At 35.8% G+C, this 20885-nt stretch overlaps 2 protein-coding genes across 2 annotated transcripts in view; one reads left to right on the top strand and one right to left on the bottom strand.

The window, feature by feature from the left end:
* Positions 1–397: 397 nt before the first annotated feature.
* tup (LIM1_Isl and LIM2_Isl domain-containing protein tup) overlaps positions 398–20885 on the bottom strand; it is a 70070-nt gene continuing 49582 nt past the window's right edge. The window contains exons 3-9 of the mRNA XM_034970352.2: positions 16964–17094; positions 15975–16042; positions 15137–15239; positions 9976–10093; positions 8391–8553; positions 7512–7712; positions 398–5492 (exon numbers count right to left, since the gene is read on the bottom strand). Of these exons, the coding sequence (XP_034826243.1) occupies positions 5382–5492; positions 7512–7712; positions 8391–8553; positions 9976–10093; positions 15137–15239; positions 15975–16042; positions 16964–17094 (895 nt within the window). The 3' untranslated portion in view covers positions 398–5381. The remainder of the gene's footprint in view (positions 5493–7511; positions 7713–8390; positions 8554–9975; positions 10094–15136; positions 15240–15974; positions 16043–16963; positions 17095–20885) is intronic.
* galla-1 (cytosolic iron-sulfur assembly component galla-1) overlaps positions 2072–20885 on the top strand; it is a 194175-nt gene continuing 175361 nt past the window's right edge. Inside the window, exon 1 of the mRNA XM_034970085.2 lies at positions 2072–2076. The gene's annotated coding sequence lies outside the window, so the exon portion shown is untranslated. The remainder of the gene's footprint in view (positions 2077–20885) is intronic.

Here is a 20885-nt window from a genome sequence, read left to right on the forward strand (position 1 = left end):
CTGAGAGTTCTCCATGTTTTCAAAGGTGTGTGAAGTCAGCCTATCCACACTGGGCCAGCGTGGCGGACTATGGCCTGAACCCTTCTCATTCTGAGAGGAAACCCGTGCTCAGTAAAGAGCCGGGTTTGGGTTATTCATGATGATGAGGTAGGAAGTAAGTAAATACTCAAATCTTTGGTCGAAGCACTGATAAACGTTGGGGGGTCCCAAGTTTATGACAGCCCCGTTTTGAAAAACAGCATTGGTAGTGCTCTCACTACTCTGTTGACAGATGATGTCAAGCAAGTCGTTGGAAGTCTCTTGCCAGAGTCCTATACCAGGTACAGTGCAGTGGAAATCTAAAGTGTAAGTAAATCACTATTAGTGCAGCACTAGGTATAAGATAGTGAAACGATACTTAGGTACTCAATGTTTTATTAATAATATTATTCTCACAATCTAAGTAGGTAGTGTATAGTTTTAACTACAGAATAAATTAATCGTCTGGTAATCTCTATCGGAAAGATTAGTTTAACATCACTTTTATTTAAAAAACAGAATAATAATAAAGTGACGAATGCAAGATAGGCACTCCATCGAATCTTTAATTAATACCTAGGTACAGTACGCGGCCGAAAGTAATGTACATCGGTTTTGAGAATATCATTTCGGCTTTGTAGAGCGTTGTCTCAGTCACTCATACCTATATGACGTTTTGTCAGTCTCAACGTCAGGGTTAACGCTCTACAAATATGCTATGTCCTTTTAAAGGTCGATGTACATTACTTTCAGCCGCGTACTGCAGGTACTTTTAGTTACAAAGGCAGCAAGAACACAATTTTGTATTAGGTAGGTACGTTTTGTCTCAGCGACCAGCGTGGTGGCCCGGTCAGTGGCCATCCAACCACAATCAATGTGACGCCATAATCTCGCAGTTTTTAGGGTTCCGTACTCGAAGGGTGCCAACTGGACCCTATTACTAAGACTCCGCTGTCCGTCCATCCATCCGTCCGTCTGTCTATCAGCGGGCTGTAGGTATCTCGTGGGGTGGATCTCACTATTCCCATTACCCATTGCAATTAATACTGAAACTGCTCATTTTTTCAAATCAGACTCACTAAGTAGGTATACCCTAAAACAAAAAAAAACGACGATTGGAAATAGTGATAAGTATTCATATCCTCCTACATGTCTCCGTATTCACATTACGAGCGATTTTTTAAACGTCTGGTAAATAATCAAAATACTTAAAACTTGTAGACGATAATATCATGTACTTAGATATCTTTCATTATGTCAAACTTTATCTTTTAGACAAATAACTGTCAAAGCAGGCAGTGTTATTTAAATATTGAGTCGAAAATATTATTGAAATAAACAAGTGTTTTCTAGGACGCGAATACTTAGTCGCGGTATAAAAACGCAACGGGAATAATAATACAAGTATAGCTAATAATAAAAAGTATAATTATAAGTATTACCACAGAATATTACCGTCAATGGGAAAGCTCAACGGGTATAGTGAGACCTCCCCCATCTCGTAAACCGTAATAGGTTGGAAAGAAGGTTGATAGTAAGGAAAGTGGAAATTTTCACAGAACGTGTTTTTCTATTGCCGCTAAGTAAAACAGCCATGAAAATTAAAAAAAATTACAAGTGTTATTTCTTGTATGATGGTACGGAACCCTTCGTGTGCGAGTCCGACTCGCACTTAACCAATTTTTGTAACGCTTTATCGATTCAGAAGTCGCGAGGAAGCGGTGCACTAATATTGTGCTTCGACTTTTGGAGTTTGGACTGCTTTACCTACGCTTGCTTTGTCAAGTCTCACTGACAAGAATCGCCGACTACAATATTTACATTTTATTAATAAAACGCGTCAAAATAATCTCACATATTGTACGAATATAAAACTTATTAAAATTGTTTTTTAATAATGTGACTAAGTTACGTCCTACCAACAAGTATGAAGTAGGTAGGTACAACCCGTTTACTAAAGATTAGACACTTATAAAAAATTAAAAACTCAACAAGGTGGCAGGCAAAAATTCGTAGTACGTGTATGTTCGCATCTTTGTCACTGATACACGTACCTACCTACTACGAATTTTTGTCTGCCACTTGTTGATTTTTTTTTATTTTTAATCGACGCCAGGTTCAATCTTTCAGTAAACGGGTCTGCACAGAGATCGCCGTTGCCTTAGTTTATCTTTTAGACGATGCTAAAAAATTATAAGTATTGTAAGCAGTTACCTAGGTAGGACGTAACGTTTCCTTATTTTGTTAACATTAGGTAGGTAGTCAAAACGGTTTTGGTTTATGTGCATTAAGCAATAAGACTTAGGTACTAAATTCTATCTAAAATACAATATTTAAGTTTATACAAATGTATTTACACATTACCTATATACATTGCGCTGAAGGCTAACATAATACAGATCTCATATTAAATTAAAAAGTACCAATATAGTAAGTATATCAAAATATTAAACAAAAATACATGGTAAATATGTTAAATTAAAGTAAAACTAGTGGTAAACATCACATTGAATCATATATAAATATTATCTACATTTACATTTGTTTGTTTTTGTTACGTTAAAAGAACGGGTTTGTTAACTCTGTTTTATCTTTTCACCAATTTCACACAAAAAAATTACAAATATTTTTTCATACGATTAGTTGAAAAGATAAAACAATAAGCCTCTTCTGGAAGAGGCAAAATATATTAAAGACTATGCAGCTTCAAATATTAACACCTAACGTAAGTAATTTAAGTAGGTACAATAAGGTTCACATAAGCAAAACCTGGCAAGTCAATATTACGAGTAAGTACCTACGCTAAATTTTATCAAATATTTTTTTGCACTGACCCATGATATTTATATTTTAATGTTTAAATCCCATTCATCTCATTATCATAAGTAGAATTTCATATCATTCAGTAGAAAATTATTTTCACAAGGGTACTTACCTACCTACAGGTATATTATAAGAAAATTGCTGTTTATTGTTACGTCAAATTGAATTACTGTTAGGTACGTCAATACAAAAGTTAAAAATACCTCCTTGAAACCTCCCTAATCGGAACTGAGACGGAGGCGAAAAGCAGATGTTTTTGTAACAACCTAACTGTCTTTCATGTCAGCGTGTTCCATCATGGACTTCATTATAAATTAATTTTAAAAACCGGCCAATTGCGAGTCAGACTCGCGCACCGAGAGTTCCGTACTACAGTAGTATTTTTTCGACATTTTGCACGATAATAATCAAAAACTATTATGCATAAAAATAAATAAAAATCTATTTTAGACCGTACAGGTACAATCCGTTCATTTGATACCCCACTTGGTATAGTTATCTTACTTTGAAAGTTGAAAATACTGATTATTTGTTCATGAACACATTTTTTTGTGATGTAACCACAAATTCACGGTTTTCGGTTTTATTCTTTTACTTGTGCTATAAGACTTACCTACCTACCAAATTTCATGATTCTAGGTCAACGGGAAGTACCCTACAGGTTTTCTTGACAGATACGACGGACAAACGGACAGACAGACAGACAACAAAGTGATCCCATAAGGGTTCCTTTTTCCTTTTGAGGACTAAAAATGTGTCATGGGTTAGCTGGACTGGTTCAGAGTTAGGGCTCTACACTAAGTAAGTATTCGGATTCGTTATTCGATCACAGCTAAGATTGCCAGATGGTAATATAGAGAGCAGATTAGTGCTACTTTACAAAAAAGAAAACTAACTACTTATTTGTTATAATATATTTTTCAGGACCACCTATTTTATTTAGCTATCAGATCGTCACTATTTAAGAGATATAATGATAAAAAAATTCACAAGCGTTCCAGTGAGGAGCATGCGTGTTTAGGTCAAAGATCTAATTACTGTCGTACTATGTGCATCATTGGAAAAAGGAGAACATTCAGTAGATGAGGGAGGACGGAAAGACAAATTATGGAAAAAGAGGACGTGTCCTTCATTTGGGTACCATATGGCAACCTTACTTGCAAACTATTTAAATCACCGGATTCGACTTAACGCGATTAACGTATACGCCCACTGATCCAATATAAACGAGCATGTTCAGTACTTTAGTAAATCAAACTGGAAAATTAATTAAGACGATGACTGATGTACTTTAAATACATAAAGGTAGGTAGGTACATGATGTACCTACTTATAAGTTCGTACTTCGTATTGAATATTTTATTCAATTATGATATACCTAGTTCGGGCTAGATTAGATTAAATTATAATTTACTAGCTGATCCCCGCGGCTTCGCCCGCGTAGATTTAGGTTTTTAAAGATCCCGTATAGCCTATGTCACTCAGGAATAATGTAGCTTTCTACTGGTGAAAGAATTTTTAAAATCGGTTCAGTAGTTCTAAAGATTACCCCCTACAAACAAACAAAGTTTTCCTCTTTATAATATTAGTGTAGACAACGGGCCGTGCAGCAGAAATCGTAATATTTTAATTTCGCCATAACTTCAAAACCAAACGTCCAATTTTAATCATTCAAAGACCAAATATTATCTCCATAAACTGTTCTTAGTGATGAAATCATTTATTTTGATAAGGATTAATAGCATGAGTAAAATAAACGCGTTTAAATGTAGTCCAAAAAAAATTCAAGATTTTTAAATAAAAAAATGGTTGCTGTGCCTCACTCGACATAGATGGGTATAGTGTGTCGCGGACTTTTTTGTAGATATTTATAAGATCTACAATTAATTAGAACATTTTATGGTTCTATCTTTTATAGTTTAGGCAGCGTACGCAAAATAAGTAACTTTTCTGGTTGATTTTTTACACCTTGTGTCCGAAAAACCCAAATATCTTACGGAACCCTATTTTTTTCCAAAATAAAATATAGCCTATGTAACTCGTGGATAATGTAGCTTTCGAATGGTGAAAGAATTTTTAAAATCGGTCCAGTAGTTTTTGAGCCTATTCAGTACAAACAAACAAACAAACAAACAAACAAACAAACAAAGTTTTCCTCTTTATAATATTAGTGTAAATAAATAACGATTCGATTATGAGATATTAATTGTTGGCTTTTCTTTTACTAATAAATTAATTTAATAGTTATCATAAATAATGTAAGTATGTACAGCAATTTTCATATTTTTTAATAATACTTGAAGACCTTATGTAAGTACTTTAGAAATACTTATTATAGCTACATAAATTATTATTATTATAAGTAAGGCGATATCCAAAGGTGCTTTATGCAATCGAGAATCACATATCACTTTTTATTATGTTAAGAATTGTAGCTAATTTGGATAATAATCTTGATATACTCGTATTCGTAACTTTGATAGTCAGAAGAAAAGTCTATATCTATCACTCTCTCTCGGAGGGTGTTAAGATAGACGGCACTAGGGCGACGGGGGCAGGCTGTCGTCGCTCTCGAGGTAGGTGACGTAGTTGTCTTCGCCGCCGTGAGCCGGCCGGGGCGGGGGGAGGGAGGGTATGTCGTAACCATGCATCTGGAAAAGAACATACAATTTTCTAAAAATATTTAATTTTTTTATTTTAGACTAGCTGATTCCTGCGACTTCGTCCGCGTGGATTTACGTTTTTTAAAATCCCGCGGGAACTCTTTGATTTTTCGGGATTGTTGTCGTTGCTTGGTACCTACAATATGAATTCACTATGAACACTTCCTGAATCTTGATAACTCAGGCGGGCAGTAACCCTGCAGCATCAGGATTAAGGAGTTGAATCCAGAATTTTTTATGTGACCACGACGTAAACATTTTTTGTTGATTTAAAAAAAATTTTGCAAATCGGTCCAGAAACCTCGAAAAAATCGATGTAGAAAAAAGAACCACCTCCTTTTTGACAGTTGGTTAAAAACCGATGACCTTGAAATATTTACGGAACAATCTTTAAAATATCCCCTTTCTAACAAAAAAAGAATGAATGAAATCGGACTACGAGTTAATGAATTACAACTCAGTATCCATTTTAACTTTCGTCCCCTCTCCTACGGGAACCATGCTGAATTTCGGGATAAAAAGTATCCTATATTCTTCCTCATAGTATGACCTCAAATCGTACCAAGTTTCATTGGAATCCATTCAGTAGTTTCAGCGTGATGCGCGGCCGTGATACAGACAGACAGACAGACAGACAGACAGACAGACAGACAAAAATGAAAAAAATTACAGTTTTGGGTTCAGTATCGATTATAGAGTGCCCTCGAAAAAAAAATTTTCAAAATATCTTCAATGTACAGAATTTGACCTGTTACAGTTTTATTATAAGTATTGATGATGATGATAATAGTCACAAGAGGTCCACAAAGAAAATTTTCCGCAGACTAATTAAGTAGGTATGTATTAAGTATTTCAGCAATTCTTACTTCGTAAGTAGGTATATTATAGTCAGTTTTATCACGGTAATGTTATAAGCAGTAATGTAACTCGGCCGTATCTGTGAAATAAATACCTACAACTGCAGCGCGGTACGTAAACATGCGATAGGGCTGCCCGCCTCCGGCATTTTAATTAGGTACATTTGCTTACTTTGTGTTTAAATATGTACTTGTCATTTACCTACTTTGTGTTTAAAATACGTACTTATCATATTAAATATGTACTTGAACTTATTTTTAGTGAAAAAATCGCGCGGTTATTAAAAAAACAAAACACCGTCCGTTCGTCACTGCGGCACAGTCTTCAATGTACTCTGTGGTCGCGACTGGCTGCACCACGAGCGCACCGCGAGATCGAGGCGCGTAGGTATAGCTCGCGTTTCGCCCGTTTGTATGAAGTTGGAATACTGCTTATAACATTACCGTGGTTTTATCAAAGTTTCGTTTTCGTAAGTATTTCAGCTTATTGAGGAAAGATATAAGAGATAAAAGAAACCTGTAGGGCAATTGTCTAAAACCTGCATCAATCATTAATACAATCTCAATTGTTCTGATTGGCTGAATTTGTGCGATTCTTGTTGCAACAATGCATTGTGGCCAATAGTGAGCGAGCATTAACCAATCAGAGATGATTGTGATCGTGACATTGTAGCTGTCAAACAACCGCGGTAGGGCCACAGTTTACAACACTTATTTGAATGTATCGTACCTACCTACCTACCTAATTTAATTTTTCAAAATGTTAAGTTCCATGATAAGAGCTATGCAGGAAGAGTACAAAAAAACCCCTTTCTGTATGACCGGCATAATAAACAGGTGTAACAAGAGCGATCTTGTTACACTCTGTATAAAATATGAAATACTTAGGTAAGTAATAATGCACAACTTTAACAGTAAGTAGGTAGGTAATTTTTGTTTTTTTTATTTCGCTCGTCTCCCAAGTCCCAACACCATGTACCGACGAGTGACGTGTGATGACGTAGTTAAGATTAGTTCTAAGTACCTAATATTATATGGCGCTAGTTATTTTCCGCTACTTCAGCCGACTTTGTAATTGTTTGGAAAACAACATACCTACTTAAAATTTATATGTGTGACTTGGAGCAATGTTCCAGCAACACTTAGGTACCTGGTTGACGAGCTGCTGGAAGGCGGCGCTGTGCTGCGGTGCGCGGTCGAGGTCCGCGTGCAGCGCGAAGTCGCTCAGCGCCTTCCACGGCGGCTGGTACGCCGTCACCTCCAGCGCCAGCGAGCCTCCCGCCTCGTGCCGCACCGGCGACCCCGCCACTAGCGGCACGCCCATGGACATATACCCCAATCGACGACCTTCCTGTACCATACCCTTACGTTACTTTAATGTACTACGCACTAGACGGGTCATTTCGAACATAAATATTGCGGACTGCAACTTTTTTTTGCTTACAACACTTCATAGAACACGATTTTTGTTTAAAATAGCCATAAGAGCCCACTTTGGCAAAAAATCCTAAGTGTCAAGCGATCTACTTAGTACATTTGAATTGCAAGCTGACTGCAAAATTGCAGTTTGCATTTGGTTGTTGAGCAGTTGACACAATTGCGTAGCAACATCCGACCGACAGCACAGTCCTTATGCAGACGGCAGTTGCGATGCATTTGTTTGACTCAAATGTACATTTCAATAAAACTGTAATGATGTCGGCTTAGGTGTCCATTAGACGATTGATTTGGCAGTCAGCTTAGGGCCATCATTTTCTAAAAGTTTATGTGTGCCAACTGCCATCTTGCCCCTTACCTACTCCATGCCAGTGAAGTTTTCACGTTGGTTAATGTAACAAGATTTTACTCGTGTCGATATACCAAGAATCTCATGATTGAATGACTGATGCAGAACCTTCCCTCTAATGGACACCTTACGTAATAAAGTTCGTGACAAACCCGACTACCTACTGCAATATTACTAGAATGGAAGAATGGTAGGTATGGGACCTACTTACTTAAACCACAAAGAGAAAATATAGACTATCACCTTTTCCTGTTGCATTTGCATTTTCAACTGAATAGTTTTCTTCTTATCTTTGCACCTTTTGTTTTGAAACCACACCCTGATGACTCTTGGACTGAGACCAGTCATTTCTACTAATTGTTCTTTCATGAGCGCGTCGGGGCGAGGATTCGCTGCGTAACAAGTTCTGAAAAGAAAATATCAAATATATTTACTCGAGTACCTACCTACTAAGCAAGTACATTATTTGACTGACTTTTTACTCTATGAAGACAACTACCGAAATGATAAATTTTAGCTTTAACCATTGTTTTTTCCTGAACTGCAGTCCTAATCAATAAATATTATTGTCTCGCATACCTACTTAAAAACAAATATTACATTAGAACTGTATAGTAACATTACACGAGTTTGATATCTACTCATGTGGTAACATTCTGCAATCTGCATTACCGATTTCATTCATGCCACGTAAAGGAGATCGCCCGTGAACGGGCCCTCTTTTGTGGCGTCGTGTCAAAACTTAAATTTTTTTTTTTTAATGTGTTATTTTTTTACGATTATGTTTTATAACGACTTTTTTTTCCTCTATTATTGAAAATATCCACAATTACAGTTAGAATCGTAAACATGCATTTATTTTGAAGAAGTATTAATTAAATATAACCTCAATATCAGCAATATAAAAAATAAGTCTCCGACCATCATGTCGGAGGAAAGAATAGAGAACACACAAAAAAAAAAAAGATTTCTTTACAACCAGGGTGAATAAATAGAAATCGTTTGCAGAATATAAAGAGTTAATTATTTGTCTACAAAATAAAATTAAAACCATGGTGACACAACAATTATATTAGGGGGGGCCCAAAGCTACAAAGAAAATGGGCAATCTCTTTTTGCTGTTGGGAAATCCCCCCAAAACTATGTTCCAACTGCCATAAAAAAAATCGATATTATAGGTAGGTACATGTAGGACAAACCAGATTTACCCTTTTTTTTAAATCAGATAATAAGTAGCCCTTGACTGCAATCTCACCTGGTGGTAAGTGATGATGCAGTCTAAGATGGAAGTGGGCTAACCTGGAAGGGGTATGGCAGTTTTAATTAAATCCATGTCCCTTTGATTTCTACACGGTATCGTACCGGAACGCTAAATCGCATGGCGTCACGGCTTTGCCCAAAACCCAATATACACTACACATAGCATGCATGTGTAAGTGATCTCAATCGTTTCAAAAGTATAAAATAAAAAAATAAAAATGATTGAATCATTTTTTTTAAATATTTATTGTAAATTTATTTTTTGCCAAGTCATCTTTATAAATTGTTTTTACTTTTGCAATAAATTCTTTTTCTTTTTTATATGTATAATCGTATGTTATTTTAAAATTGTGTGAGCGATCGGCCCGTAGGCCTCTCATGCGCTCTCCCCCGCACATCGCCACTGCCGAAGACGGGCGCCCGCGCCACGTCGAAATACGAGACAAAACCGGGACATGTATTAATACGGGACGGGATGGTCAAATACGGTAACAGTCCCGTATATACGGGACGTATGGCAACCCTATGTATCACTCACGATAGTTTGAATGCTAAAATCGATATTTACCTCAGAGTGTGTAACTGTTTCTCATTGAGAACGGTGCGCACCCTGGTGGGCTTGCCGTCGGCCGCCGCCCCAGCTCGCGCTCGCCCGCTTTTGTGGGACCCCGACTCGCTGCCCGAATCTAAAACAAAAGGACGTCTAAAGAATGAGATAAAAAGAAAAGTTCTGACTCATGAACGCAGAGCCCAAACCTCTGAACCGAGAAAGTTGAAATTTTGCACAGAAGTTGCATTTATAATGTAGACAAGGTAAGTATAAACAAGCACAGAGTAAGGATAGTACGGATTTTTCGAAATTCCTACAGGATAGGGAACAAAGAGAATTTATAATCATCAATCAATCATCATCAATACTTATAACAAAACTGTAACAGGTCAAATTCTGTACATTGAAGATATTTTGAAAATTTTTTTTCGAAGGCACTCTATAATCGATACTGAACCCAAAACTGTAATTTTTTTCATTTTTGTCTGTCTGTCTATCTGTCCTGTCTGTCTGTCTGTATCACGGCCGCGCATCACGCTGAAACTACTGAATGGATTCCAATGAAACTTGGTACGATTTGAGGTCATACTATGAGGAAGAATATAGGATACTTTTTATCCCGAAATTCAGCATGGTTCCCGTAGGAGAGGGGACGAAAGTTAAAATGTATACTGAGTTGTAATTCATTAACGCGTAGTCCGATTTCATTCATTCTTTTTTTGTTAGAAAGGGGATATTTTAAAGATTGTTCCGTAAATATTTCAAGGTCATCGGTTTTTAACCGACTGTCAAAAAGGAGGTGGTTCTTTTTTCTACATCGATTTTTTCGAGGTTTCTGGACCGATTTGCAATTTTTTTTTTTAATCAACAAAAAAAGTTTACGTTGTGGTCACATAAAAAATCTGGATTCAACTCCTTAATCCTGATGCTGCAGGGTTACTGCCCGCCTGAGTTATCAAGATTCAGGAAGTGTTCATAGTGAATTCATATTGTAGGTACCAAGCAATATTTTATATTCTTGCTGAGCGAAGCTGCGGTGCAGGCTTTAGTTCAAAATAAGACTTATTTTTGAATTCTTATTAGCTTTGAGTTCCACTAGTTTAAATTTTAGCGTAAGTAGGTACCTACCTAAGCAACTACTTTAACATTTTAACATTAAGTTAGTATATTATAATATAGTAATATTTATTTATAAATTTTTATGATATAAGTAGCATGATGTAATGCGCAGACGTACGCATTGAGGGTCAAACCTCTATGGTTTTTTACAATGCGTGGTATTTATTATATGTAATTTTTCTTGTAAGTATGTTGATAATAAATTTAAAAAAAAACTTATTGAAACTACATCCAAATTACGGATTAGATGCACGATATCTACTCATGTGGGTACTTGGGACAACCCTCCACCTCCCATGGCCCCACCAACCTCTCGGTTATATGGGCCGAATCGCGGGAGGGCGCCCGTTCATGTGGGTAGGTAACTTAGTAATAAGCATTCCATGGGTGACCGATATAGCTCTGAATCATACGATGAAGTCGATTGCTCATTTTAATTAGCTCAGCCAATCGTAAGGTTGCCATCATTTGAAGTCATATACTTACGGTCTACCTACGTGATCAAAAGTTGCTTAATCACCGTACTGGACCAACTTATGAAATTAACCTTTTATAGACACGTTGTGCTTTCATACATTCCGATCGAAATCTACACTTTGCGATAACTGGAAGCAAATTGGGATGCCGTGTAAGAAGCTGATTAATCTTAACATCACATTAGTTCCTAATTAACTTTCTGATGTTAATCTCTCGACGATAACACCTTTGATAATTCTGCATTAAATTAAAAAAAATTAACACGATTTTTATTTCAAAAAAGTTTTTTAAGTAAATCATTATCAGAGAGGGATATCCGAAACTATAGGAAAGAAGCAGCAAAATGGCACTTCAGAGAATTCAAGGGCCGGACCTGATAGATACCTATCGGTAGATTACTTTGACCGTATACAAAAATATTTGATGTCTGTGTAGATAAAAATTAATTATTATTAGATATTAATACAGAATGTTTATTAAATTCATTAAAATTATTTAATTTAATACTTACTTAAAGAAATGAATGTCTAGCATGTCTGAAAGGCCAGCGTGGTGGACCATGGCCAACCCTTCTAATTCTTCTTATAAATGATTTAGGTAACGCAATTCTAGTTCCTATAGATCGTGTTTGATCAAACAAGATTACCTTGCTGGTACCTACCTCTAATAAGGTTTAGATACCTAATACAAAGGGGATGCTAATCACACATCCTCATAATCCCCATTTCACACCCAAGCTAATCCACGCTGGACATCAGGGGCCTGTTTTAGAATTCCCTGTGTTTACATATTCATAAAGGCAGGGCCGGTCATTTTGGCTTGATGGACTAAGAATACGTGATTGCCAGACCTTCGATATTTTATAAAAGCTGAAAGTTTCTATGCGCATTTGTCGCCACCACAGGGAGGAACAATCACCGACTATGAAGTTTGGATCATGGTGACAGATAATAGGTAACAAAGACGTATAGGTACCAAATAGGCTACTGGAAAATTCTAAAAATCTTAAAAGGAAAGAGGCACGACTCGCTTTTGACCGGTTTTTTAAATATAATACCTACCTTCGATTCTGTATACTGAAGTCTAAATTGCACAAAATTTCCCATCAGTTTTAGGTCGCAACATAATTACTAGATAAAACGGCACTCGAATTTAACGCGGCGAATTAAAGGCGGGCGGTCACTTTGTCGGCGCATTACAAACGTAGATAGGGTACAGTGAGCAACATAAATGTCCACGTCAATAGGCTACTTGACTCATATCTAATTTCGTCCAATAAATGATTATTTATTATAGTATTTTGCTTAAGACAACGAAATATATCAATAACAATTATTTAAAAACTCAGGATGGATATATAAATCCAATTAAAAAAAATACAGTTTTTATTTTTATTTGAAACTCAGAAAACGCTGTCAGCCATGATGTGACGTCATTAAATATGTAAACAAACAAATGTCATCCCTATTGACTAACGTAGTATCCATATATATAAAATTTCAAGTCCTGACTAACTTATATATCAGAGCACAGATAATCTATCGGTCAAACATGGCCGACAGTGTTTTCACCTGTCTAAGAAAAATACATTTTTAAATTAAAGTTTTACGGTTTTTAGGGCGCAAAAAAATATAGTGTTAATTTTTTTGATCTAATAGGACAAATATTAACCATTTAAGACCTACTTAAAAAAAGTGTCAACTAGCCTAGTAATCTAAAAAATATTTTTCAAATATAGATATGCATATTTTCTACCTATCTTAAATATTAAATTATAAACGCTGTAGGAAAAAAAGACAATTTTTTGCAACTTTTATTTTTTTGATAGAAATGGAGCACTTACATAGGTCACTATTGGTAAAAATATTAAAATTTTGTTTATCCACCACAATAAGTATAGAAAACAACATATATTATAAGATACCTATTAGTTAGGTACATATATTTCGAGTAATTTTCTGTTTATTTTTAAAAAAGAATTTAAAAGATAATTTCTTAAAGCAAAATCCGCGTCAATTGAGTGATTCATCATCATCATGATCAACCCATCACCGGCTCACTACAGAGCACTGGTCTCCTCTTAGAGTGAGAAGAGTTTTGGCCATAGTCTACCACGCTGGTCATGTGCGGATTGGTAGACTACTATTGAGTGATTAGGTCATATTATTTTTATTTTTCCGTAAGAATAAAAAGTGACCTACTTAGTTAGTTTATACAGGTACAAATGTATAAAAAGAAACAGAACAATAAATTAATTCAGTGACAAGGGAAATTCGATTGAGCTTTTCACCATTTATCAGGTAGGTATATTTTTCAAGATCACTTTGACCACTCTATGTAAAAGCTTATTACTTAATATTTTTCGAATATACATTACCTTTTGTACCTAATTCCCATAGCTTACCAGTGTGTATGTACATAGAAAAAATAGGAAATAATAGAGTGATTGAAGTCATTTTTTGGACTGTATACCTCAGCATTTTCCAACGATTTTCTAGGACTCGGAATAATATAATTCTTTCCAATAGAGATAATACTATAGTATGGTTTTGTCACTAAGTTTAAATTATAATGTAAATGTTTTATTATAACACACAATATTTGGTACATAGATAAATTAATATACAATTGAAGTCCTAAATATTAGATAATAATATAAGGTAGAATAATACTGGATTTGTACTACTAAATCAGATAAAGTAACGGACATTGGCTAAAATGGTATTACTCTGACTAAATTCCAAAAATCTTAAAAGTGAAAAGTACCTACCTATCTTATGTTTTAACTGACATGATTTTGACAAAAAATCAGGTAACATATTGATGAAGCTCAACACAAGCATAACAGTTGATTAAAGTATTTTAATTTGATTACTGATATTATGAGTTTAGCTAATTAAATCTTATACAATTATCACAAAAATAATTAATAAGTAAGTACTTGCCGCCGACTGTACCCGAAATCAGTGTTTAATCACTGCTCGATTATCGTAATATTCGATACGATAGAGCTCATTACGCATGTAACAGATAAAAACTACAATCGAGTGTTTCCGATATTAATAATATTATCTTGATCATCTAGATTCTAGATTATCCTTTGAAAAGGGAGTGACTGTATTGTAGTTATTACGTACAAACCTAGGTAGGTAAAACATTATATTTTTGGTTATATCCGGATTCAATCCGGATTTGATGTAGAAATTCCTAGGACGTAGATTACCTAGTCAACAGCGTATAAGGAAATAGGTACTAATAATTCTACCTATAGTAGGTATCTATAGTATTCTTTCATTTTAGAATAACAATCTTTTACGCTACAATGATAGAAACCGATTTGGCTGGAAATAAAAAGTAGATGTCAGATAATTTTGCAGTTGTATCAATTCAATGTTCAATGATTGACAGTGTAGTGCGTTAGTAGGTTGGTACTAGGTAGGTACTAGGTAGGTACTAGGTAGTAGTACCTACCTACCTAGGTAGTAGGTACCTACAGAGGTACTAGGTAGTACTTTGTAGTAGTAGTAGTGAGCAACTAGGTTTATGTAATTTAAGTAGGTATATTATGTAATTAATCACTTACCTGACATAGAGCCCAATTCGGGATGGTGTGAATTGTTATTACTAAGTGTTGTGTTATTATTGCTTTCTGCATTGCCACTACTGCTGCCGCTCGTGTTTGCACTCTGCAACGAAAAAATAAAGTAAGTAAATGGAAATTCAGTGAAACCCTATGTTTTTCTTTAGATAGGTATACCTACCTACTTAAGAATAATTCTGAGATACCTATACGTCACCAGAGTACCTCCATGGAGTTCACATACCTACCATGTGAAACGGTAGGCGCAAATTAATACCCCGAGAAAAAAGCTCCGGAAAAAATGAAATATGAAATCAGGAAAATATGAACTCTCAGGGAAAAATAGAGGTCATTTTCTTTCTATGTTCAACATTATGTTTTTCAAATCTTGGATCGGGGGGGGGGGGGGCTCAAGGGGCTCTAGCCAAAACTTCCAGCATCATTTTACTTGCTGGAGATGCAAATACAGCTGCTATCTAAGTATAAAACAAAACCGGCTAGCTGCAAAAAAGTAGCTTTGATGAGTTATCATCAAAAATATGGGAATTCACAAAAACTGTTCTTTCTAAAAAGTTTGCTACGTAGGATTAAACTAAAGAAGCAAGAAAACTGATAGGTACTTACCTATCAAATATTTACTAACTTTTCTATCCATATTATCTACTTACTTTTTCTAATAAGTATTTACTAACTTTTCTATCCATATTATTTACTTACTTTTTCTATCCATATTACTTACTTACTTACTTTTTCTAATATTTACTAACTTTTCTATCCATATTACTTACTTACTTACTTTTTCTAATATTTACTAACTTTTCTATCCATATTATTTACTTACTTTTTCTAAAACATCGTGATCTTCTCTACAATATAAAGCACCGCCTTCTCTTAACGCAAATTCATCACCTGAAAAAAAAATTCAGGATAAAAGAACACTACTATCTACTACTAGCTACGTATAGATAAGTAGACGCATAAAGGTTACATTAACTTCTGATTAAGTTATAACATAGGTAGGTAGGTACCTACTAGCTGATGCCCGCGACTAATTCGTCCGCGTGGATTTCTGTTTTGAAAATTCCGTGGAAACTCTTTGATTTTCCGGGATAAAAAGTAACCTATGTCACTCTATATCCATGTGAAAAAATCACTTCAATCCGTTGCTCCGTTGCCACGTGATTTAAGGACAAACCAACAAACCAATAGGCCAACAAACAAACACTTTCGCATTATAATATGGGTAGTGATAACTACATTCGTACCTAAATAAGTAACATTACATGACTGTCTAAAAAAAGAGTGTATACTTAGATAAACTAAATGCCTCAAAACAGATTTGTATGTAAGTATCATGGGGTGGTTTATGGTTATCGTTAGAATCCTTTATGGTCTCCCAATTGACAGTGGCAATACATTTTTGAAGATTTTTCCCTGGAAGGTACCACGGGAAGGACCACGGGTCAAACCGTTATTTTGAGGTAATCGTTTTCTAGGTTAGATCGCTTCCATCTTAGACTTGCATGATCATTCACAATGAGAGGCGGTCTAGTGTAACTTTTCAAATTGGTTACATGTTTGTTTCAAACAAATTGGTTACTGTGTGGACAAAAGATTTTGTCACTTAGATGGGTAACTTCGTAAACTGTCATCTTCAAACTTTGGCCAGCGCAAATCTAACACAACAGAATAGAATAGGTATATATATTTATTCAAGTAAACTTTTACAAGTGCTTTTGAATCGTCAAATATTTTAATTAATTACCACTGGTTCGGAATGCCGTTCCTACCGATAAGGGATAGAATTAATAAGTAAGAAATATTAGTTACCAGGTATTAGTTGTCTAGCGCAGGCGCAACACCTAAAACAGTCGATGTGGTAGATTTTCGTCTTCGCTCGCATCACGAAATCGTTTTTGCTAAAGGACGCTCCACACTTGTCGCATTTAGTACCGAATAGCCTGTTGACAAGAAAAAATATTTAAGTATCTACTAAGTACCTAATACCTACCCATGGTTTCGCCGGCGTGCATTAAGATTTTTTTAAATCCCGTGGTAACTCTTTAAAAAAACCGGCCAAGTGCGAGTCAGGCTCGCGCAACGAGGGTTCCGTAATTCAGTCGTATTTTTTCGACATTTTGCACGATAATTCAAACACTATGATGCAAAAACGCCACCGCCACCACGCCGGTACGGAACCCTAAAAAGTAGCCGATGTCCATCTCTGGGATGCAAGCTATCTCTGTAGGTATAGGTACAAGTCAAATATGTCAAATGATGGGCCGAAAGTTAAGGTCATACTTATTTATTTAGGTATTTTTCTTCGAGAAATCTGTTTCGTTAATTCCTTTTTCTTTAAACAAAAACCAATCAATGTCTCTACGAAAATATACGTTCATATTCTTATATCTAACCAACGAAACCCTTTGAAATACTTACCTACCCATAACAAACGATAGTCAACTTTATACCTTACCTATAAAACATCGTAGGCTGTAGAACATATCGCTATTCCCTACCTATAGTCGACGCTAAAAAGGTATACCCATACCCTACCTACAGGCAATGCTTTTAGCGAGATTGCCGGGGGGTTCATTCACTAAGTGCCGGTCAATAACCCCACCATTCTCCCTCCCTTTGAAAATACGTTTAGGGTTTTCGAAGTTTCCGCTTTTCACGTTTCACCCCGTGAATTTATTTTGGGTATTTTTTTGTGTTCATCGGTTGATTGGGGATGGAGTTTCAAAGTGTAAAGATGATTTATTAGGATTTTGTTATTATTTATCTAAGTACTTATGTAAATTTAAAAGAGTTTAACTAATGTTTATTTTAAAAATTGTAGGTACACCTATCTACTTGCCTACGATTTTATTTTGGTAATGCTTTTGAAAAACCGGTCATGTGCGAGTCAGACTCGCGCCCTGAGGGTTCCGTACGGCAGTCGTATTTTTTCGACTTTTTGCACGATAAATCAAAAACTATTATGCATAAAAATAAATAAATAAAGTTCGAGGTGCGTGCCCGGGACCGAATTTCAGGCGCCACAAATAGGAGCTGGCAACTTAACGACTAGGCTATCGCCGCTATAGTAAAAGCAAAGCTGGATAATATTTCAATAGCACGAAAATAAAAGCATCAGCTTATTGCAAATAGCAAATTCCTATATTTAGTTTAGCACCGATTTGTGTGGTCTTGTTGTTGCAGCTGTGTGTCAATCATTGTCAGCAGATGGCTAGTAATTAGATGTATTAGGTTCCGTAAGAAATGTTTATATTTAGATTGACTTGAAGAGTTAAATATGAATAATTATGAGTTAATTTCAGGATTTTTTATTGACTCAATTTGTATTCTGCGTTTATTTTTTAATCAATTATGACTCGGAGAATTGGATCTTTGCCATCGAACCAATAGATTTCAGCCCACCTTCAGCCGTTCTAACTCAGACCGATTTCGCGATTATGATTATTTGACTGACTGATCTATCAACGCACAACTCAAACTACTGGACGGATCCAGCTGAAATTTGGCATGCAGATGCTATTATGACGTAGATATCCAGTAAGAAAGGATTTTTGAAAATTCAACCCCTAAGGGGGTGAAATAGGGGTTTGAAATTTGTGTAGTCCACGCGGACGAAGTCGAGAGCATAAATTAGTTTGTAAATAAAATTACTTATATTAAAAATGTCTATTATTAGGTACTGCATTAAGTTTGTAGGAGATCGCGCTCTTCATAGCACGGAAAATATTTTGTAATCATTTAGATCTAGTACCTACCTAATCAACGCTTTCCTGAATAAAGAACTTGCAACACATGAAAATCGAGATTTCAGGGGGTTTCAGATCGAAGAGTCAAGGTCAACACATTGAAAAGAAAAGTTTAAATATGTACTAAGTACCTAAGATATATGTAACGAATTTTTCATATCGCTCAGTCGTGGGTAAGTATATCTAATAAATGAATGACCCTCGGATTGAGTTTAGACAGTGTTATGTTAGACGCACGGATAATATCAAATTTCGCTAATTGTAGGGGCGGGAGGGTGATTTAGGGTTAAACAGGTAAGTAGGTACAGCGTGTACGAATAGTAGGTGCCTACGTTATGTCATCCGTCTATACCTACCTAGTGCGGGGTCTTCCAACGCTGTGCCATCCGGTGCGAGGTCGCCATTCCAGCACCTTGGGACCCCGATAACAAAATATGTGTACCTACAAGAATTGTTTTGTAGATAGGTACCTACCTGTTTAATTTTGCATTTAGCACCAAATATCACTGAAACCATGTAAGTACGTGTAGACCTACAGTGCGACAAGACTATCTTGGCGCGTGGCGAAAATCGGAACTAACGTTGCCGTCAAGTGTCCCCTTTGTTCTTGTTTGAATATAAATTCTTTGGAATATTCTAAGCCTTTGTTCTACAACAGCACCCCACTGTCAATGTCATTCAAGTGCCTAGAGAGCCTTGTGGCAATGTAGTAAGTAACTTAAACGTTTATGGATGAAACAAAATGTCTTTCAGTTGAATGATTGGGCAGCGACGGGGAATCGTAGCAAATTAATATCAATGTGGGTTGTGGATAGATGGGTTCAAAATCAAGAAAAATAATGTTCGAATCTTCAAATACCAACTTCATTATTAAGCGACTAGGTAAGTATTCTACCAAAAATAAATACAAACGTTAATAGAACAGATTAGAATTAACCCTTCGCGTACGGATGCAATGTTTATGTATCCGATTGCTAACAGAATAAACATCCTACCGTTTTTATTATTTTAATTCTTATAATTCATTTATCGAGCTTTCCGTCCGGAAGCTCTTTAGGAAGGAAGTATCAATTAAGTATTAATAATTATCTATACCTACCTACGTTTTATTTAAGTACCTATTACTTACCTATCTACTGCTAAATATACCTACTTAAGTCACAAGTGCCTAGTAGAAACCAAAAAGACTTATATTTAAATCATACAGTGTGTAACACTCTACAGTAAGTACTTAGGCCAAAATAAATTCACAGATTTTCTTTTTTAAATCGGCTAATTAAATGTATTAGTGTGGCGTCTGCTTGGTTCAGGCTAATATATTTATTGAGAAAACACATTTAATCCGATTCGTGAGAAGACAAACACAAATTAAATCAATATGAAAACAAATAGTGCATTAGGCTGAAAAAAGTAACCCAATCGCTTTTCCGGTGGAACCGAAACAAACATACCATAGACATATCGAGTTCCCGCCGCCCGCCGCGTTGTCAAACTGACGTTTGTTTTGGCGCCAAAATACATAACGCCGCGTTTGTTTTTCTCGGCGCATCACCGTTCAAAGCGGCAAAGACAATTCGTCTTTCAGCCAACTTAAATTTTCAATCTGCCATACAATTGTGTTCCCTATGACGCTAGAAAGAGGATGGCGGCTTTCGAACGCAGAGAACTTTGTTTGCTGATGTGTAATTCTATATTTTAGCTGCATGATAGAAGGGTGAAAAGGTAAACATCTAAGTTATTTTAGTGAATTCAAAGATAATTTTGTCTGTGTTTGAAAAAGTGGCGCCGATATGATTGACGTACAGTTATGAATATTCTCTATATATTTTTTTGAAGTGGTATACCACAGTCTAAATATGGGTATGATGTCTATAATTGGAATGATAACGTAAACTGCGTATACTCGTCTTTCATTTTGATCGCTTGTTTACTATTAGCCTTACAGGGCTATATGGGTGCTATTTTTGCCCGATATTTCATACAAT

The sequence above is a fragment of the Maniola hyperantus genome, chromosome 7, assembly GCF_902806685.2.
Source record: "Maniola hyperantus chromosome 7, iAphHyp1.2, whole genome shotgun sequence".
NCBI classification, from domain to species: domain Eukaryota; kingdom Metazoa; phylum Arthropoda; class Insecta; order Lepidoptera; family Nymphalidae; genus Maniola; species Maniola hyperantus.